The 22,408-nt window shown below is 44.5% G+C and overlaps 1 protein-coding gene across 1 annotated transcript in view; it reads left to right on the plus strand.

Moving 5' to 3' along the window:
- The window catches only part of Tanc1 (tetratricopeptide repeat, ankyrin repeat and coiled-coil containing 1), a 228,616-nt gene that overhangs the window by 81,019 nt on the left and 125,189 nt on the right, over positions 1–22,408 (plus strand). The window contains exon 3 of the mRNA XM_032903343.1: positions 5,710–5,789. Coding sequence (XP_032759234.1) covers positions 5,729–5,789 — 61 coding nt within the window. The 5' untranslated portion in view covers positions 5,710–5,728. The remainder of the gene's footprint in view (positions 1–5,709; positions 5,790–22,408) is intronic.

Genomic DNA, 22,408 nt, shown 5'->3' on the forward strand with positions numbered 1-22,408 from the left:
ATAGGCTTGTTCAGATACATGAGCCTCTCGGGGCCCTACCTAAACATAGCATAATACAAAATACGTTTAGTCCAACTTCAAACGTCTCCATAGTTTATAGTAGTCTCAACAATGTTAAAAGTCCAAAGTTCAAAGTCTCGTCTGAGATTCAGTCACTTAACTGTAATCCCCTATAAAGCCAAAATCAAAAAGCAGAACCCATACCTCAAACATCACAGGATATACCTTACCATTCCAAAACGTCATAGTGAGAAAATACCGGGCCAAACAAGACCCAAATCCAGCTGGGCAATCTTCAAACTCTGAGTCTCCATATCTGATGTCAAAGCGTTCTTCAGATCTCCAGCTCCTTTCCTCCTTGTATTGTATGTGTGTGTCTGTCTGTCTGTCTGTCTGTCTGTCTGTCTGTCTGTCTCTCTCTCTCTCTCTCTCTTGTACACACACACACACACACACACACACACACACACACACACACACACACACACGCTCTCGTCTGGCTCTCCATTTCTGTGGTTTCTGATGACTCAGGCTCATCAGTCTTTCTGCTATATAGCAGCTTTGCATTACCTACTGTGCCATCCACCAGCCCCCCCAATGTTTTAAAAGATGAATCTGTAGTGCCTGGGAAACTCAGACGTCCAGGGACTGTAACACAGGTGCCTAAAGACTTCCCAGTTCCTTTCTTGGACTTTGAAACATGGTATCTTAAAATCTAGATACCTTGCCAAATGACACCAGTAGGAGCACGAAGGGACATTGAGCAGCTAGCTGTCTTGCAACACATTCCTGCATGGCTGTAAAGGAGTTTTCTACTTGTCTTACCTTACAGTAGGCCACTAAGACCCCCATTCTAGAGATCTTGGCCCATAGGGGACCAGGTAGACTCCACAAATAGAGCTTACTTACTGTGGTCCTCAGGGTTTGCTGTTATTGGTCAATACCAAGCTTAAGCATTAAAAACTCCCATTTTCCTGCCTTCATTTGGGAATATGTTCAGGTCCAATAAGACCTTTTCTCCTGTCAATCTGTTACTGAAGTATCAGTCATGACACCTTGTAGGAGGCAAAAAAGAAAGAAAGAAAGAAAGAAAGAAAGGAAGGAAGGAAGAAAGAAACAAAAGAAAAGGAAAGAAAGAAAGAGATCATACTCTTGCCCTACATTCTTTTTCTCCAAATTATTTATTCACCTAGTGTCTGCCTGCCTGCCTGCCTGCCTGCCTGCCTGCCTGCCTGCCTGCCTTGCCTGCCTGCCTTCCTTCCTTCCTTCCTACCTTCCTTCCTTCCTTCCTTCCTTCCTTCCTTCCTTCCTTCCTTCCTTCCTTCCTTCCTTCTCTGTGGTGCTAGGGATAGAATCCAGAGCCTTAAGCACATTGGGCCAGTATTCTACCACTGTGCTACGTCCCAGATCAAAAGCATCTAACTTAAAGTTGTACTGTGAAATCTCTCTCTGTCTCTGCTTTCAGGGTCTTACTATGCAGTCTAGGTAGGTCTCAAACTTACAGTTCTCTTGCTTCAGGCTCCCAGCTCGATAACCTTATAGCTGTGAGCTGTCAAGCACAGCTTTGAAATATGTCACCCTCTCCTCTTCATTTGAGACAAGGTGTCACTCATTAGCCTAGGATGGTCTCAGACTCATGGTGATTCTTCTACCTCAGTCTTGCAAGTGCTGAGGTTAACAGGTGTGCACCTCAAAAAGGGCCCCTTCCCCTGTAGGGTTTCTCTATGTAGCCCTGGCTGTCCTGGAACTCACTCTGTAGACCAGGCTTGCCTCAGACTTTCTTGGACTTTCTTGGATCCACCTGCCTTTGCCTCCTGAGTGCTGATATTAAAGGAGTCTAACTGGTAAATTTGTTCCATGGTCTGCCATGGGAGCTCCAGTTTTACAAGGCAGAAATTGAGGGCTGCTATTTGGCCAGCTGCACCCGTTCCTTTGGTGTCTAGGATGATATTTGCAGTTAAAATGGACTCGGCTTATATACTACTTGTTCCTAAGTCCTGGCAGCGTGTAGGGCTGTGCCAGAATAGCCTGAAAGCTTCCGGCGCTTTCTTTTCAGTGCGCTGGGCTTTCTTCAGTTGAGTCTGATTTCCGTGTCTGGAGGTGGGGGATCTACGTCATCTGTATTTGGTTCTTGTTCATGACAAGTCAGTGGTCACAGTATCTGAGGGAGGTGACAGTGGATGCTCACTGGGAAGGAACTGTGTGGCTAACAGAGGGTGCATTCTCAGAGCACCTGCCTCCTGGCGCCTTTGCCATCAAAGAGTCTCCCGACTTAACCTTGATCTTGATCTTGTACATAGAGTCAAGAAACTCACTGCTCTGCAGAATGGACAGGACTTGGCAAAGTGGCAGCCATTAAAACAAAGCTCACGTACGAGAGCTTTTGTTCAAACCCAGAATAACCACTTTCTAATTTACTCCCAGAATCATGCCTGCCAGCATGTCAGACCATTGTGTGACTGGATCAGTGCCTTTTGCTCGCTGATGGTGGGCAAAGAAAGGAGCCAGGTTAGGAGGTGCTCCCTGATGACAGTGGAATGACTGGGAGTGTGAGGGGCTTCTGTTGTGTTGCCATTTACTAGTACTCGGTTCTTGAGGCAATGGTGTCCATTTTCAGAGCTGCATGTAGGTGTGTATATGCAGACCCAGGTGCAGTCAGGTGTGCCAGCTGACCTTCTGAGGAATGCTGTGTTAGCCTGGTTTGTTGTTAGGGCTTTTCCCCCCTTCTCTTTGGCCATGCCTCATGGATTTTAGACCACAAATGATTTTGCATGACTTAGTTGGATTTTTGTCGGTTTCAGAATTTACCTTGCTGGGAAGTCTTTCGTTCATTCGTGTGTGTGTGTGTGTGTGTGTGTGTGTGTGTGTGTGTGTGCACGCGCCTGCATACACACATACTGTAGTAGCGGCAGAATACTTATTTTGGTAGTGGCAGGATACTTATTTTGGTAGTGGCAGGATACTTATTTTGTTCTCCCGCATCATCCATTTCTCCATGCCGTTGTCTCAACAGCTTTTATCATTGCTTTGAACTTTCCCCCAAGTCAGCTGTCATGAGAGAGTGGGAACCTAGGAGAAAAGCTTACAGTAGATATTCGATAGCTTCTTAATACCCAGCACGGCTGACACAGAAGATGTGACTATCCTAAGGAACAGCTGAGCTCCCGACACAGGTCAGCAGGATGTCTGGGACGAGGTGCCAGAAATCAATGTCACCTAGACCTTGCTCTGTAGCATGGTGGTTCTGCTGCAAATTAAAAATGACCTGGTGGCCCAGTAAGGGCAGCTTTGTGGACATGATGAGGCCTGAGATGGCCAGACGATCAAGCACAGGCCTCTCCGAGAATCACCACAGCATGCGTGAAGGGCCTAGGACAAGCTTATAGCTGGTGTTATTTGTTTTGTTTTTTTCCAATACAGGGTTTCTCTGTGTAACCTTGTCTGTCCTGGAATTCACTGTGTAGGCCACAGATCGGGTTGTTGATCCTTCTACTTGCTAGAAAAACCAGCTCCACCATTTGGGCCAAACTTGAAGCAAGCATTTATTAAGTATCAAATACTGACCAAGAATTGGACTTTGGTCAGGCCCATTCCTGAAAATTTACCCCGTGAGAATGGCCTGAGAAGCCACGTGCTGTAGGAACTTCTGAGCACAAATCTACAGGCCACCATTTTTTCCCCCATGAGACTATTTCCTAAGAACTACAATTCCCAGCATTCCAGGCAGTTAACCTAGTTCCTGGTCCGGTTGGGTTTACAGGTTGATTTTGGGCATTACACCTGTGTGCTGGACCAAAGGCATGAGCCGTCGTGCACATTTTCTCTCTTAAAGTATGTGATCTTCACTGAATAACAGCTCTCCACAGTGGATCTGAAGAAGAGGATTTGTGTGCCTATTAGGCACCTATTTGTTTTATTTTTTCTTTTCCCTTCTTTAAATTAAAACAAACAGAAGCTGGTGATCCTCCTGCCTCCGCTTCCTGACTACTATGATTACATCTGTGTGCCACCATGTATAGCCTTTGTGGCCTTTTAAAAATACCACATCACTTTACATTTTTTAAAAAGCATGGCTGTCAGGACAAACTTGTGGTTCCACTGGGCCCCATCTGTTAAGATTCTATGCAGATTCGAGAGGCATTTCAAAGGCAGGATCCGGCCTGAGCCACGCTCCTTTTGTGTGTAAAGGCTTGTTTATAAAAAGAGATTTAACTCTAATAACCACTATGGCTTTCTAGATGTTAGCTTCCTAATGTCTCTCAGTTTTGTCTGTTTACCCAAAGCTTTCACTGATCTGAGAGGAAAGGCTTGTAAGCCACCTGGCAGCCAGCTGAGGGGGACGCTGAGCCCGCTAAGGGAGGCGGAGCTTGCTGAGGGAGGCGGGGCCCGCGGAGGGAGGCGGAGCTGCTGCAATTGCACATTCAGACTCAGGCCCTGCTGTTAATTAGATAAGTGACCCGTGGGTGGAGTCAAGCCTCGGTTTCTTCGTTGGTAAAACAAAGGCTTGGAAAAATAAATACGGCCTTGGACCACATGATAAGAAAGGTCACTCTGTTTGCTTATGTTGTGGCTCTGTGAATGGCAGCACACTGAGACTCCTTATCCTTCTCTAAGGGCCCCTGATCACTGAGATATAGCTTGCCACACTGAGGCCACCTGAAGCTTTCAAGTTAGGGAGGCAGGTTTGGATTTCTCTCCTGATGGAAGTTTCTCACACCAGCGCCCCTTGTCCCTCCCCTCCCCCCACCCTTGTTGGTTTTGGAGCTGCTTGCCTGCCTTCTGCCTTCTCCCTGGCGCATCAGCGTCACGAGGAAACAATAGCCCCATTGTCTCTGGTGGAGATGGTTTCCAGTTTCTTCTTAATCCTGGGCTATTGTGTTGTTTTAACAAACTCGGTGTCACCCCCAAGCAAAATGCAGTTGGTTCATTTTTTTTTTTTTTTTTTAAGAACTCAGCAGCAATCCACAGCCACATCTCCTTCCCAAAGTCATAACTATATATAGTAAAAATGCACGGGAGTATGCACTGTTTAATTGGGCCACCTGGCATCAGGGTTAAAATGTGCTCCATCTGTATTTAGTTTGCAAATGCTTGCGAGGTACGTTCCAAACCAGTAACCTTCCAAAATGGTTTTCGTGGTTTATAATTAGTGGCACCTGTAAAACATTTCTTCTAACCACGTGGCTTCATGTTTTCTTTCTTTCTTTTCTTTCTTTCTTTCTTTCTTTCTTTCTTTCTTTTCTTTTCTTTTTTCTTTCTTTCTTTCTGTGTGACAGAGAGGGGGGAGGGGAGGAGGAGGAGGAGAGAGAGAGAGAGAGAGAGAGAGAGAGAGAGAGAGAGAGAGAGAGAGAGAATGAGAATGGCAAAGTAGATCACCAGGCCAGATGTCTTACCACTACTAGTGCTGGACCCAGGTTTAGCCTCCTAACCCTAATTAGACGTGGAATGTTGGGAATGCACTGCATGTGGCTGTTGTAACTTTTACAACAAGACAGTGAACTTCTGATGTCTTCACTGAGAGTTATAAAGCATTCCTTGTGTCTCTACTACTGTTTCCTACCACATGTTTATTCATAGGAAAGTAATACAAATCTTAAGGTACCTCAGTAACCTAGGGGATCTTTTCTGAGCGTGGATTGCACGTGGAGTCAACATGCAAATGGCGCTTCCCGTTTTGACTGCCTTTAACCCCTTTCTTTTTCTCTCTAGAGACAAAAGAGTGTTGAAAATGTTGAAGGCTGTGCTGAAGAAGAGCCGAGAGGGAGTAAAGGGAAGCAAGAAGGAAGCAGGTATGTGCACTGAGTTGAGCTATTACGGTGGGCAGTGCTGGGTGTGAGATCCTACCACCTCAGGCTATGTTGGTGCAGAGAGGCTCAACACAAACATCGTCCAGGAAGCTGTGAAGAATCCGTATTTCTCAGTGATTTTGTGTGTGTGTGTGTGTGTGTGTGTGTGTGTGTTCTTGCTGTTTTATTTGTAATATTTACTTTTATTTAATGCTCAGTGGTGTTTTGCCTGCATTGTTTGTCTGCATGAGGGTATAGGATATTCTGGGACTGGAGTTACAGACAGTTGTAAGCAACCATGTGGGTGTTGGGAATTGAACCTGGGTCCTCTGGAGGAGCAGCCTGTATCTAAACTGCTGAGGCATCTCTCCAGCCAACCCCTTCCCTTTAATTTTTTAAGAAAATTATTCAGTTTTTAAAAGTGAGAAACAGCGTCGGAAATTAATTGAGGATGAGCGGTTCTTAATTTTAATAACTCCTCTTGATCCGGAAGTAAGGTTAAAGACATTGAAGGATAGCAGTTGTGATAGGAATTTGATTTCTAGAAAGCCCTTTCCCTTGTCCCACATGGAGTTGAGTTTTATGCTTGGCCAACTGTTGCCTGGCGGGTTCTTGTGTTTTAGAGTATCAGATTTTATTCCTAACAGGTGTAGCCCCACTTGATGCCAGACTGCTACCCAGTGTGAGGAGAGTGGCTCAGTTTGGCTTTGGTTTTTCTGCCGCCTGCAGTGTTCTGGTGCATATTTGGCCATCGTGACCCTAGCAGCACCACATTCCATGTGGTCACCTCCTCTGAGGTTGTTCTGGTCATCAGTCAGTCTAGCATTCCAGTTTCCTGGATTTTCTCTCTTTAAAAGAAAGTCTGCTCATCATGCACTTGTATCCACAGTTAACTGCCCGGCAGCAGTTCCTAAACTCTTTAAACTCAGGTTAAATCTGCTCTTGTTGGCAAGGGGCACCTTTTAAAATCACTTAATGTCAAGTAATAGATCAGTTTTCCTTTCTGTTAAACTATGAATAAGTACACACAACACTGAAGTGTCCCAGTTTCAGTTTATTTTATTTATTTATTTTTTTTTTTGGTTCTTTTTTTTCGGAGCTGGGGACCGAACCCAGGGCCTTGCGCTTCCTAGGCAAGCGCTCTACCGCTGAGCTAAATCCCCAACCCCTTCAGTTTATTTTTAATCCAAAAGGCCTTATATATTGTTAATTTGTTTCCATGCTTCTATGAGGGACTCAGTAGACTTCTGAATATTATGGTTATGTGGGACCTAGATAAGATTTCTACTTATTGTTCCTTAGACCAAGCCTGCAAAGTGGCAAGCTCACCTCAGAAGGGGAGCCTTTGGGACAAGGTTGCTTGCTGTTAGGACTCCATTTTGCACTTCTTATTAATGCCTGGGCAAACAGAAAGAAGAGAAGAAAGCAGACGTAAACAGAAGGCCGCATAGTTAGCTCATAACCTTAGAGAATCAACCCCTAGCTTTGAATAATTAATTAGAATTGTTACTATGGTGAAATTTTACTTCATATAATTTCTTTCCAGGGGCACATTCATCCTCTGCTGGGTCAGGGCCAAAATGTCTTTCTCATTAGTTTTTTGAAAGCAGTTAAAAATTTTTTTCCCAAAGTTTTGGCTCATCTGATACAAATTTTAGAGACCTTTTTTGTTGCCTTCCAAGGAAGCCTTTGTAATTTTTAGCAGGAACTAAGCTGTCTGTTGTAGTGGAGCAGCCAAGCAAACAGGTAACCCCCTCCCTCCCAGGACTGGGGTCTTCAAGCCAAATTCCCCATGGAGTAACAAAATCTCTCAGCAAAGACCCTCCTCTATCACGGTGCCAGGATGGTGGGGGATAGCAGTTTAAATGACGCCTAGCACCTGTGCCTCCAGGCAGGCCGGGAGGCAAGCACACTTAGCCTTTGAAAGGTTTCCAGTTTCAAAACACGGGACTCAGGTTTAGGTCTCCCTTTGGCCTTTTAAGAGTAACTACTGCTCTAAGCTCTGTCTTTATGATAGTCTCCATGCTCCCGGGATTTCACTAGGCCAAACCAGCTTGAAAACGTAAGGGGAACATTTTGTGTAAAGCCTCTGTATGGTTGGGGTCTTTTTCTTTTAAACTACAACCTGGTTGCCTCGTGTTGGGAACGAAGCAGGTTGTTGGAATTTTACATCCAGATGCAGTTAGGTGAGAAGAGTTGGGTAAATACTTGGAATCTGACAACTCCTATGTCAAGGTCTCTGCCAACTCTTGTCTTCATAGTGAGTCCTAGCTGAGCCTCTCAGTAAGTTAATGCTAGTGGGTCCAAGACGCTTGAGGGACTGGGTAACGACTTCACCTTCGGTATGGGAATGGTTTGCAGTGCTGTTCCCAATTAAAGGCAATCTTTATTGCAAGGACAGAAGGAAATACTCGTGTACTGGAGCTCATTGTTATATAAAATTGAGGAAATAGTTGTTTAAAAGACTGAGTTGAGCTTTTCACATCCTTTGTAGACTTTTCTCCAATTTGTTTGGTTTTGACTTTATGCTGAGCATAGTTCAAGAATTTGGAAAACAGAGAGACCGAGTTAGTATTCCTCAAAAGAAACTAAATGTTTTTCAGAAATTTGGGAAGAGGAGTGTTTTTTAATTCGTTTCGTTTTTGGGGTCGTTTCTGAGGCAGAGTTTCTCCAGGCAGCCCGGCCTGGCCGACTTTAGGCTGTTCCTGCCTTTGGCCCCCAGTTGCTGGGATTATATGTATGTCCTAAGTCCATGAGATTGAAGCCTTTTTGTGTGACCTCTAATTAGCAAAAACCTTTTGAAAAATAATTACGTTTTTAATCTATGCTTATAGATGGGTAAAGGTGTGAGTTTCTGGACTGTAGGGAGGCATATTGGGAAATGAAATTTCCAAAACTTTTTTTGGGGGGGGGAGGTACATGTTCTCTTTGTCCTTGTTGAGGTTTTTTTTCGGTAAATGTGAGCCACATCTAACTCTTGACCTTGAACTAGGTCTGTGGGAGCAAAAATAAATTAAGGGCTGGCAAGATGGCTCTGCTTGTGAAGTACTTGCTACTAAGCTTGAAGAATGACTTGCATTTGATTCCTCGGACCCACGTTCTGGGGCTGTCCTCTCGTCTCCTCCATATGTGTAGGTCCCCATGGACATGCGTGTGTGTGTGTGTGTGTGTGTGTGTGTGCGTGCGTGTGTGCGCGCTCCCTCATTCTCAAGCACGTGTGCACATGCCCAGATGCACACATACACTACGTAGAAATGTAACTGTGGCAGTCAGTATTTAGCCACAGTAGAAGGGTGTGTTGACTAAGACACCCTTTTGGTTGTTTCCATGCTAGAGCCTTGATTTAAAACAAGCACATGAGGTGCCATCTTTTATCTCAAAGCTCTTCAGAGGGGTTTGTCACCCGCTACTGTGTCTCTTAATTCCTTTGACCGATCTTACCATATGATTTTCATGGGGCTCTACTAAACTGTCATTAAATAGCTAACTGCTATACTCTGTAGTCAGGAGTGTCTGATGCTAGAGTTGAACCTAACAAGAGTGTAGAGTGCACATTAAACCACCAGGGCAAGCCGGCCTCTTTCCCGGAGAGAAAGGACTCATGTTCCATGTTGTGACAGCAGAAATCTTTAAAAATATGTGCAAGCTTTATATCGGAATAAATAATAAAATTTTATTGAAGGACTCACGACTTGACTGAATAAAAAGAAATGTATTGCCAACAGTTTGCATTAGGGCTCATTCGTTGATGTCCATACCCCGTGCTTCAGAGAAATTTGTTGTAGTATCCTATGTTTTCTTTGACTTCCGTAAACATCCTGTGTTTCTTTTTTCTAACACAGTATAGAATAGATATAAAGGTTCGTCTGGAAGAGAGGCTGTGTAGGGTTAGGCAGGGAGAGGTGGAAACTGGCAATTGTTTGTAAACCAGCCAAAGCTGGCTCACATGCCTGTGTTCTAACCGCAACAGAGCTCAAGAGTGTATGTGAGTTCCTCAGTGTTTATGGGGCAGGGTGGACTCTGCCTCCCACCACACACACACAATGGAGGATTCTTAAGTCAGTGTCATTGAGAAGGTCTCTCAGGTTTGGCCCTTCAAACTGGCGAGTGCAGCTCATGATAATGGCCAGCACTCACAGCACGCCGATGGCTCAGCTCAGTGTTTGCTGTTTTTCTTACTGCTGTCAAGATATCTGATATCTAATATAATTAACATTCACAGTGGATACTGTGGGTTTTTTTTGTTTTTGTTTTTTTTTTGTTTAACGTAGATTTTGGTCTCCTTATGGAAGTATTAGACAAGATCCCTTGCCTTGCTCAGAAGGGGACTGGGAACTCTCCCTGCTTGTGTCCCTTCTCTAGGCAGTTTGTCCATCTTGATGCATAGTCAGGCCATACCTTGCTCTCCTGGTTATCTGAACCTGTGTGAAATTGAGACAGAAGAGCAAAGATAAACAAACTTTTATTGTAGTATTCTGTGTATGCACGTGTGTGTGTGTGTGTGTGTGTGTGTGTGTGTGTGTTAAGGAAGTGGGCTTAGTTTGGAACGACTTACTGAGAAGCTCTGACCTTCACCCTTTCACTCAGTAAAGCCCAGGTGGTTAGCTGAATACATCTGTAACGTTAATTAAGGCGGAGGATAGTGTCTAAGCCTTTGTGTTGTACCAAATTAATATTTTTTTGTTTTGCATTTGTTCCATCACTCTGAATTCGAAACAAAAGGAAGCTGTTGTCCTCCCCAAAGTCCAAAAGCTATTGGTGTGATTGTTAAACGTGGTATTTTAAGCCATTCCAGGCCTCGTTCCGGCTTTCAGTGGTACTTTCCAAAAAACACCTCCATATAAATGCCGCTTTGTTTTATCCAGGAAATACGAAGCTGCTTTGGGTTACCCCGTGTTCCATTGTCCAAGTTCGCCGGCTGCGCACTATTATTTAGGGATTTGGTGCGGAGACCGTATTGTTGACATGTGGCTATTTGGTATCTTCTGTTAGGAGACTACAAAACTATTATTTTTCAAGCAACACAATAACCAGAAACAATTCCTTCTAAAGCTAATGCATTTCTCTTTACCAGAACATTTGGATTATTGTTCAAAATATCAGTCTCCAATTTACAAACAGAATGGAGCCCGGGGCAGCCTTGTTCCTCGGGGCTTGCTGGATTCGAGCCTCAGTGGTTTTCTTTGTTGCCTTCAGACAGACAGACACACACACACACACACACACACACACACAGAGTCTGCAGTGAAACGAAAACCAGACACTGGAGTTAGCGATCACAAATTCAGACCTCAGCTTGATCATCACTGGAATAACTGACACTGGGGCATAACTTCCTTACAAGATAATGTCAAGTTTAAATCAGAAGCTCTTTCTACCTCGCTGGATACATAGTTTCTGGTAGATATTCACTGCGCCTGTTCTTTCTTGAGGAAACTATGGCAGCTTAAAGAACAGAAGAGCTTCAGACCAGGCTGCCCTTAAACTTGTTAGGTAGCTCAACTTGCAATTTTCCTGTCTCTGCCTCACAAACACTGGGACTGTAGATGTGGGTTACTTGTTCTGGCTTATGTCAACTTGACATAAGTTAGAGTCATTTGGAAAGAGGGAACCTCCATTGAGAGAATGCCCCCACCCTGTTGGCCTGTAGGCAAGTCTGTGGTGATTTTTCTTGATTGATAATTGATGAGGGAGAGCCAAGGTCCTTGTGGTACCACCTCTGGGATGGTGAACCTATATTGTATGAGAAAGCAGGCTGAGCAAACCATGGAGAACAAGCCCATAGGAAGCATTTCTCTATGGCTTCTACTTTGGTTTCTGCCCTGACTTTGCTCAATGAAGGACTGTTACCTAGAATGTCTGATGAAAATAAACCCTTTCCTCCCCAGGTTGCTTTTGGTCATGTTGCTTTACGGTAATAGAGATGCTAATAAGTACAGCCATTATACTGGGCTTCAAACAAAATTCTTGTTCCCCACCTAGAAGTTAAAGAGAAGTCAGAATGCATCTCAGACAAAGAATGGTATTCTGGAAGCTTCTTTTGATGATTTCCTAGACATGGCGTCTACTAATATAGGTTAATAAGAGTTTGTCTCCCATCTTTATTCCTCCACAATGTAACTGATAAGCTCTCAGTTGTTACTGTACGGAGTTTAGACTTAGGAATTTATTTTCCTGTATTTTTCACCTTTAACCTTTATTAAATACTTAGGTTGTATCTTTCTAAACCAGAAGACATCTTCCCTTGCAAAAGTTATTTCAGGAGATGCCAAGCAGATCTCTCCTCTCCAGCCTGAGGGTAGATTTCTAAATATAATCTATAAGACTTTATTCTGGGCTGGAGAGATGGCTCAGTGGTTAAGAGCACTGATTGCTCTTCCAGGTGTCCTGAGTTCAAATCCCAGCAACCACATGGTGGCTCACAACCATCTGTGATGGGATCTGATGCCCTCTTTTGAAGACAGCTAAATAAATCTTAAAAATAAAAAGACTTTATTCTAACACATCTTCACTCATGAAGGTGTAATTTTGGAAGACCTTTGACCTCCATGCCCTGGTTGCTTTCCGGAAATACAGGAGCACATCATAAGAGGATGGGAGCAAGTGTGGACATTCACCCTGTGTTGGACAGCTACATATAAGCGCCTGTTTGCTGTGTGATGCATTCTTGGAGCAAGCTCTGGGCTCAGAGGGAAAGGGAAGGGTCACCCAGACCCTCCCACTCCATATGTCCAGGGAGACCTCCAGGAAGACACTTCCTGCTAGCATCATCATAAAGGCTGAAGCAAAGCTCTCTATCCTTTCTCTGGAGTCCCTGCTGGATGTGTACATGTGGGAAAGGAAGCTTAACCTCAATAGGGAAGGAGGAATTAGAAACTCAGTTAAACATATTTGTTTTTGTTAACCAAATTGAATTTCATTTCAGTTTTTTCCCCCATGAAAGATGCTTTTCTGTTTAAAAAAAAAAAAAAAAAAGACTGCTAAGAGCTTCATCAGTGTGCTGTGTGATCCCACAAGATCTCCATATTTTAGTTTTCGTGTGAGCTGTTCGCATTTTGGGGAAGAGGATTCCTAGGTTTTATTTCTATTCCAAAAACTGTGGAGAACTTGATTCACCTCATCTACTGGCCAGAAGTTTCTGAGAGGAGAGTTTGAGGTGGGCCAATGTTTACTATAGGATGATTGGAGCTTACCAGTTTTCATCAGAGTCTGGGAACAAAATCAAACAAGAATCTCGCCAGCTCATTTTCATTCTTCACTCTTACGGTTCCAGCCAAGGGTTGCCCGTATTTAAGGTGGTGTGAGAGCACGGAGGCTGTTAGATTTGACACACAAAGCCTGTCCCAGGGCACGTAAGACAGAAGTGTCACATGCCGTGGAGCTGGCGTTACAGGCAGTTGAGCGCATCCTGACACAGGTGCTGGGATCATCTGGAGTTTTTGTAATCATGGAACTGACTGACCAGCAAGGCCAGGAGCTTGACTGCGAACTCTAGGTTAAGGCTACATGTGGGAGTTACAGCTGATTGACTGTACTGGGCCACGCTTTCCCACCTGAGCAGTTTGGACAGCAGTGCACCCTCCATGGGGGCTTTGTCTCTCCAGAAGGACGGTTTTCAGATAGCTGTAGTTTATTTCGGAAAATATTTTTTCCCGAGTACCAGATGCAGAAAAATATTTGGATTTTTGATCGTGCAGTTCCTTATCTGCTATAGCCACCACAGCAGAGTATCTTTGATGGGGTGGCTAAAAAAAAAAAAAAAAAAAAACATGGACTATGTTCTTTCAGTGCTGGGAGCTGAAAATCTGAGATCAGGGACCCAGCATGTCAGGGTATGGTGAGGGGTGTTTTTGGTTGGTGGAAGGCAGCCTTCTAGCTGTGTCTGCATGTGGTGTAGAGAGACAGAAAGCTCTCAGGGGTCCCTTCTTAGAAGTGTGTTATACACTAACAAGGACTGTGCACTCGGGTCACACATGGCTGTTGAGCCTGAGATGTCTGCCTGATTCTCAGAGTCTCATCTCTAAACATGTCTCATGTTAGCATGTCTCATGTAACAACTTCAGTGAAGAGTTTGGAAGAGGACACCAAGTGCCCCTAACATTCACTTGTTCTTAAAGTGTAATGCCGTAACTCACTGATGATAAAACACGCCACTATTCTGTGTACTACTAAAGAAAAATAAAACTGCCGTCCATTAAATTCCTACAGTACTTTATCACAAGATACTTTTATCTTAGCCATTCTGACTGGTGTGAGGTGGAATCTCAGGGTTTTGATTTGCATTTCCCTGATGACTAAGGATGTTGAACATTTCTTTAGGTGCTTCTCAGCCATTTGACATTCCTCAGCTGAGAATTCTTTGTTTAGCTCTGTAGCTCATTTTTTTTTAAACAGTGTTATTTGGCTCTCTGGGGTCTAACTTCTTGAGTTCTTTATATATATTGGATATTAGTCCCTCTATTGGATGTAGGATTGACAAAGATCTTTTCCCAATCTGTTGGTTGCCATTTTTGTCCTAACAACAGTGTCCTTTGCCTTATAGAAGCTTTGCAGTTTTGTCAGGTCCCATTTGTCAATTCTTGATCTTAGAGCATAAGCCATTGGAATTTTGTTCAGGAAATTTTCCTCAGCGCCTATGTGTTCGAGGTTCTTCCCCACTTTTTCTTCTACTAGTTTCAGTGTATCTGGTCTTATATGGAGGTCCTTGATCCACTTGGACTTGAGCTTTTTACAAGGAAATAAGAATGGACCAATTTACATTCTTCTACATGCTGACCTCCAGTTGAACCAGCACCATTTGATCTTGGAGAAGGCACGTTCCCAGACTGCTGTCAAGCATTAGGAGAAATGTATTCGTTTCGAGCTCTTGATGTCCTTTGCAAGTTGTTTCCAGAAATTCCGACCTGGTGGTCATGTATGTAAGTGGCATGAACATGCTATTTGCTGATTCTCCCTAATCTCAAGTATGTTGTGAATTTTACTAATGTGTCAATTCTGCAGGTAACACGTGTATGGAAGTGCTTTACGTTAGGACCTTTTTGCAGTTGAGCCCTTTCTCTGTATCTCCTGCTTACCTTTCCTCTGATGGTTTGTTTCTTGGCGCATCCTATTCTGTGGGCCTTGGGGAAGGACTTCTCAGTCTGTTCTCCGTACCCCTACCATGGTTTGTTTTCGCCGCATTTCCTTTTCTTCCCTTTACTTCCCTTATGCCTTGCTGATCCTGAACTTGAGAGCCGCCCAGTCCTCCTGCTTCAGCCTCCTGAGTGCTGGGGTTAAAGACTTGTGCTGCCATGATGCTCTGTCTGGCAAGTACACTGATTCATTTCAATAGTTGATAACAATGAAGTTGCAGCCTGGCGGTAGCACGTGCCAGAAACCCCAGCACTTGGAAACAGTATGCGTTCAAAGCGCGTGCTATCCCACGTAAAGATTTCCTGGGCAATACAGTGAGAACCTGTCTAAAAATTAAAGTTTTATTGTCTTTCTAGACATATTACAAATCAGTTCTGAAACGGATTTCCCTATAAGCGCTTATGCTTTGGTGAGAAGAATTTTTTTAAGGTAGTTTTAAAATTTTTGTTTGTTTGTTTGTTTGTTTTTTGATTTTTGCTGTAACACCCTTCAAACAGATAACACATTGACAGGCTTACTAGCAATATATTAGAAAATGGGTTTGTTGAAAGCCTTACCAACATTGTAATTAAATGATTTAATCTTTGCTAGTATCAGGAAAGCCCCATTTTAATGCTTCAGTTATGATTTTTTTTTTTAAGGTATGAATTCAGCACTGTCAGTATGTTCACTGGGCGTTTGAAACCGTACTGTCTGGGGTTGTATAGCTTCCAGCTCTGTGACCCCGGACAAACGACATGCGTGCTCTGTACTTAGGGCTTGCCTATGGGGCTTCAGCTAAGACTTTAGAAGCATTTAAGCTGGTCTTTGACACAGTATTGTATGACTTTTTGTCAATAATAAAAATGTGTCTCTTTGTCCTGCCTGTTTACCTCTCTCTCTCTTCGGTTTGGTAGCTGCTTTAATATTTTAATGAGTGTTTAATTATTGAGGGCTCACCAGCTCAAGTTTTAAGCAAGGCAAACATGCCTTATGTTTAGTTTTGAATTACAAAGCCTCAAAAGATTTATCTAAGTCACCCTTTATGTTTGGTTGGATTAAGCGGAAGGAGTCTATGCTAATTCTCTAAGTTCTGCGGTGAAAACTGACTGTGACTACAAATCTGTCTTTGAGGTGACCGACTCTGGTTCCCTGCTTTGTGCCTGAGTTCACTGCTGATGTGAGTGGAGGTCTCAGAGCTGCATCCATCTCTGACCTGCATCTGCAGCTCCAGGGTTCTGAAGCTCAGAGCCTCCGGAGGGCTCGTTCCTTCTGAGGAGCCTCTCAGTTGTTACAGTGTTACAGTGTCTGGCTGGGCTCTCCAAGCAGGAGATCAGATATCTTTTGATGTAGGGAAGTATCGTGGTATTGAAGTGAGTTAAGGGCTTTTCTCGCTTGTCTTCCAGCCAGGCTGAAGTAGGATTGTAAGTTGGAGGCCAGGCCGGGCTGTGCAGAGAACAAAACCAGATGAGCAAACCAAAAGCAGAGTCCCCGAGGCAGTCTCTCAGTTCCAAGTTTGGAGGCACCTAATAGTTTTCTCAGGACAGGTTGCCTTATTTCTTTGAACCTTTAGTTTTCTTGCCTATACAATAAAGATAATTTGCGTCAGCAGTGACGAGTCAAGTGTAATAATGCATTCTGTTTGAAAATGTCAGCCTCAGGTGAGATTAAAAGGAGCCCCACGTAGCGCCTTTGACCTTGGAGTGATGCGGTCAGCAAAGAAAATAAAGTGTACTCACGAAAGTCTTCAAGCTTCTATCATGAGTCTTGACGTGAAAGATGCTGGGGAAAGGGGATGAGATTTCGATTTTTTTAGGTATTAAAGAAATCAGGAAGTGAACCACAGTTAACCAGAAAGCAAATTCTCTAGAGAACACACCATGGTCCTGATGAGAAAGTTATTCTCCCGCTGCACGCTGTTATACGATGTGCTGAATGCCTGTGTTCACTAATGAGGTAGCTAGTTTATGAATGGGGAGGGTAAGGAACTACTGTAAGGGCTGGGGTGCCGTAGTGGTAGAGTGCTTGCCTAGCATGCTCAAGGTCCTGGGTTCGATTCCCAGATCCACAGAAGGAAACCCTCTCTGAACTACATAAAGAGGACGTGGTTCTTAAGCTGAAAAGGCAAACTAGCCCTGTTTCTCTGACCCTAAGGTTAGAGATGCTCAGGTTTGACTCCCAGCTTAAGCTGCTGAACCTCAACGTCTTTCAGTTTTGTGTCTTGAAACGGGGAAGAAAACACTACAGAGCCGACCTGTTGAATATTTAAAATCTGAACTTAAAAAAAAAAAAAAATCAGGAAACCACTACATGAACATTGACCACAGAGTTCTGCCTTGTATTCCCTAAATACTACAGCATGCCCCCCGATTTACATAGCATTTCCATTGTATTAGGTATTGCATAACATCTGGCTGTGATTTAAAGTGTACAAGAGGGTGTATGTATGCAAATCCTGTGCCCTTCCCCTAAGGGACTTGATCATCCTACGACCCAGTGGGGATATTGGAACCAATCCCCCATCAATACCAAGGGGCGGGCAAGTATTCTCTCCGTTGGTGATTCTTGGGAGAGTAAATCATTTAAAAGTCCTTATAACAATGTCTGGACCATACTAAACGTGTTAGAGATATTTGCTGTCATCATTGGTGGAATGTTTTGTTCCATTCTGGGCTTTTTGCCTTTCTGTCTCTTGACACTCTTCCTTCAGACTTTGGACGTGTTGTCTCATTAGTTGACTTGCCCGTGTGGCCAGTCTGACCCTGGCCACTCCATCTGGTGCAAACGGAGGGAGGAGAGCTACTTACTAGGCATGCCCTTAGCAGACTGCTGGAGGACAACTGCTGTAAACAGTCTGGGAAGACATGTGTTTGCTCAGAGACTGGAGGAGGGTGGAGGGCGGCCGTCCCAGAGGCCTAGATGCAAGGATTGGACACCAGACGCTTCTGCGCCTGCAAAGACGCCCGTGCTTTTCAAGTGCCGTGCGTGAGAGCCATAGCTCGCTTCATTGTTATAGGAAAGGGCTGCAGTGTAACTGGTGTGCTATGAGCCTCACCCTGGCCAGTCCTCCACCAGACCTACTCAGTGTCACCTTGGAAATGACCGGGCGAGGAGCACACAGTTTGCACCTTTGTGGGAGTCCTTGAGTGGTTAGAGCTGTGGGTCCGCCCATTTCCTTCTGTGTTACTGCAGGGACACAGTAGTACTAGTTATGTAACATTGTGTGCGTGTGACTTTAAAAACTCTTAGGAAAAATAGGTTCCGCCATTATCTAGCAAACTGTGTTCTTGGCAGTCCTATAAAGATGAACTTTAAATACAGATGCACAAGTACAGAAGTTAAGGGATTCTGTTACAGAATAACAAGGCACGCGATCTGATCAAAGCAGTTTGTCAGAACATTTCATTTGAATTTGTGTTGATGCCGATTCTGTGTCAACATTTGCTCAGTCACATACTCACAAGTTAGATACACAGAAAGGAGTAGCTAGTGAACATAATTTTGCTGTTCATTTTACGCGATGTTAAGAGGGCTTTTCCCCCAGAGACATACTCGAAGCATGAATGAAGCAAATAACTTGCAATCCATTTTATGTTTGAGAAATCGTGATTAGAGTGGAATGCTAATATGGTTAGCTGGAAGGAGGGCAACATTGACATTGTTGCTAAGATATTTCACCAAACATGTCATGGAAGCTGCTGTTTTCAAAACGGAGCAATGAGTGTGTGTGTGTGTGTGTGTGTGTGTGTGTGTGTGTGTGTGTGAGAGAGAGAGAGAGAGAGAGAGAGAGAGAGAGAGAGAGAGGGACAGAGAGAGAGAGAGGGACTGGGACATATAGAATAGAAAAGACACAAAACAGGAAATACTGAGACATCTTATTCTCTCCTCTAATCTGCATGTTCTCGGTATAGGCCTGAAGAGGGCTTTGTTAAATAGCTACGTGTCAGTCAATTTCTATGTCTCTTTCTGGAATATGAACGGAATTGGTTGTGCTGGGCTGTTTCGAGTGTCTATGTTGGAGGCGTGTATGTGTGTGTGTGCACATTCATGTGAAGGTCAGAGGACAACCTTAGGTATGTACCACCCACCTTGGATTTTTCTCACAGACCTGGGGCTCATTAGGTAGGCCAGGCCCACCAGCCAGTGAGCTCAGGGATAATCCCGCCCCCGCCCCCGCCCCCCCAACTCAGATCCTCACACTTGCAAGGCAAGCACTTCACCCTTGAGTGGTTTTTGTTGTTTGTTTTTGAGAAACTTTATATGCTACCTAGAAACTTTAAACTATCCCCCCAAACCCCACAACCTCCCGCCCCCTCCCCCAACGCCCTATTTGTAGATCCCATTTTCCATATAAGGAAATTTCCTTTTAATTGAAGTAGGAGAGACAGCAGCTCCCTTTATTCCTGTCCTTCCGCTGATAGGAGTGCCAGAGTTTGGGATTGAGTCGTGAGTGAGGGTTGGTGGACAGGTTATGATATTGTTCCAAAAGCCTTTTTCCCTCTACTTATTTTTCCACCCCCAAAATGCCATCATGTCCAATGTGACAGAATGTTCCTGATGATTATCCTCCAGAGGAACACGACTTCCTAGACGATCTGTGGGTGATAGGCTTTCTTAGGCACCGCACAGCTAGTTCTCCATGCTCCGTGCCCAACTTCGGTTAGGGCATCTGCTACTTGGGCCAGCAAGCCAGTGTGGTACTGTGATAGAGTCGTGACTAGAGTCAGGCAGCCTGGGTTCTATCTAGTCTTCGTGTATTCATCTGGAACAAGGAGACGTTTGAAGCATCCATTTTAAATGGATTATGGTGAACAAACTGATGTGTATAAAGACATTAATGTGTCTTTGTATATTAGACACCGTTTAATAAGGGGTCTGGCACACTGAGCAAGGACTTTATGAGTCCTAGATTAATCATCGTTACGAGGGAGCTGGCAAGATGGCCCAGAAGTAGAGGTTCTTGCTGCCAAGCCTGAGGACCTGAGTTCCATTCCCAGAAGGTATGTAACAGAAGGAGAAAGCCAGTCACTGCAAGACGTCCTCTGAGTGCCACAGCCGCTCCCCCCCCACACACAATCAGCAAATGTACTCATCTTTATCAGTCCGGATACACTCAGTAGACATAACATTTATAATTAAGACATAACTACAGATTCCCATGTGTTCCTGTGGTACCCACTTGATGTGAATTTCGGGAGCTGGTGAGCTTGGGCTGTAATCATAGGGCTCAGTCGTATAAATGTGATGGAGGAGTGGCTTAAGAATGGATACCCCGAAGGCACCGGCTGTTCCAGGCTATCTTGCTGCTTGGTTTCAGAACATTAATGACAGATCTGTGAGGTCTACGGCACCGTGTTCCCCTTGCTTCTCATGTCAGCCACAAGAGGGTTTGGTGGGAAAAGCCAGGTTCTCTGTGTTGTTATAAATTAAGAGGGCGTATTTGGGTTGCGTTTAAGGAAATTTAACATTGAGAAAGCATGTGTTCATTGGTCGAGCTCGGAAGTCGAAGGCAGACATTAGAATAAGACAGCTGGGTTATGGCTAACACATGTTAATCTTAGTTTGGGGGCATGGTTTGAGGCCAGCCTGGCCTTTCATGGGGAGACCACGTGTCCATGTGGGGAAGAATGGCAGCCAGCCAGAAGCCAGTTTAAAACATCACTGAAGAACGATCGCAAGGAATGGACCATCTCAAGGCAGCAAGACCTGGATTTGTGGGTCAGGTATGTTAGCTGCTCAGGGACATGTCTGGGCCTGTGGCTTGAAGCCCATAGTGGCTATGATTGGAAGCTTCTAGAAAGAGGAAAAACAGCCCTCCCTTTTGGTTAAGTATCTCTACCGGAGATGGGTATTCATCTCTGTCCGAAGTAAGTTATGTGCTAGGAAATCAAGTACACTTTATAAAACATTCGTGTCCTAACATTGCCAGACTGAGAGCAACCAAAGAGGAAACCCATCCACGCCTCTGAGCCGTAGGAACAGCAGCCGCCGCCGCCACCACTGCCGCCGCAGCGTTACTGAGCTCCTTCTCAGACATTGTGTACCTCATTTTGCTGCTGTTGTCACACAGTATATAAAGCATTGTATATACTAGCTTAGACGTTTATTCCACGTGGTTGGAACCATGCGAATCATATGGCAAAACCGTTTTCTTTCTCTTTCTCGTAACTTGTTCGTTGGCACCAAAACCAGCCCTTGTGCCACCCGCCTTTGCCCAGTGTCCTGACCATGTAAAAGGCTGGCTGCTGTTAGCAAGTCCCAGCAGGATAGCCACGGTTATTAGATTAAGAGGTCACTCAGATTCCTGGTTTCACTGAGAGGTGAAGCGCATGGTTCAAAACCACATTTCCCAAGAAGGAAGGGGGTGAGAAGAGGGACAGTTGTCTGAAGTGCCACCAGGCATGGGTTACATACACAGGCTTCGTAAGACTGTGGAGTCTCCACCGTTGTAGCTAGTTTAGGTGGTTCTCTGAAGTCACGTTTCCTCCTTCTTCTCCGAAAGAATGCATGGACTGTGTGTCGAGTCCGTGTCTCCAAAGGCTTTTGGTTGTTAGGACATAGCTGCAAACTTGCTTCAGCTTTGTAAGACTCGATCACACTAGCCCCTCTCTCTAGGTACAGCTATAGCTTCTGACTTCTGCCTTTTGATGTCGAAGAGGATAATGCATTGAGCACTGATTTGCATTTCCTGCAAAAGATATATTGAAGCCCCAACCTTTAATATCACATCGGTGGAAGTGACCCAATTTGGAAATACGGTGATTAATTTAAGGTCTCAGTAGAATTAGGTTGGTCCTAATGTCAGATGCCTGGGGTTCCTAAGACTGTGACCATGTAAGACTAAAACAATGTTGAGAGTGACGTTTGTACCTGTAATCCCAGGACTTGGGAGGTTGAGGCCAGCCTGAGATACATAGTGAGTTCTAGGCCAGCCTGAGCTACAGAGGGAGACCCTGTTTCAAACAAACAGATTCACATGGAGAGAGATCACTGTGGACTGATGAAGGCAGGATTGGATTGGTGATGGCAGGATTGGATCCATGAAGCCAAAGTTGGAGTGTTGCATCTGTGAAGGCAGAGTTGGAGTGCTGGATCTTCAACCTAGAAACATCAGAGAGTGCCGGCTAGAGCTGAAGAAATAGTCGTGGACTGGCTTGTCTCTGGAGAGAGCATGACCCTGCCCCACACTTGACTGTGGACTGTTAGGTCTGGAAATTTGAGGAATTAACTTTGGGTTGTTTTTGAGTCGCCTGCTTTGTGGCCCCTTCATTTACACAGCTCTAGAATGGCTCAATAGCCAGGCACCATTGGGTTCTGACTCTTTGCAGCATACTCTGTTTTTGTGCACATTCAAAAACACATACCCTGGCCTGTGACAATCTTTTCTTAAGCTTTCACTACAAAGTTTTTACCAGATGACACTAGGACTGTGTCTTCCTCCAGGGAGGCAGCATAGAACCTAATGGGTCCTTTCAACTATATTCCTCTTGTCAGAACAGGGTTGTGTTTTA

The sequence above is a fragment of the Rattus rattus genome, chromosome 5, assembly GCF_011064425.1.
Source record: "Rattus rattus isolate New Zealand chromosome 5, Rrattus_CSIRO_v1, whole genome shotgun sequence".
Taxonomy (NCBI): domain Eukaryota; kingdom Metazoa; phylum Chordata; class Mammalia; order Rodentia; family Muridae; genus Rattus; species Rattus rattus.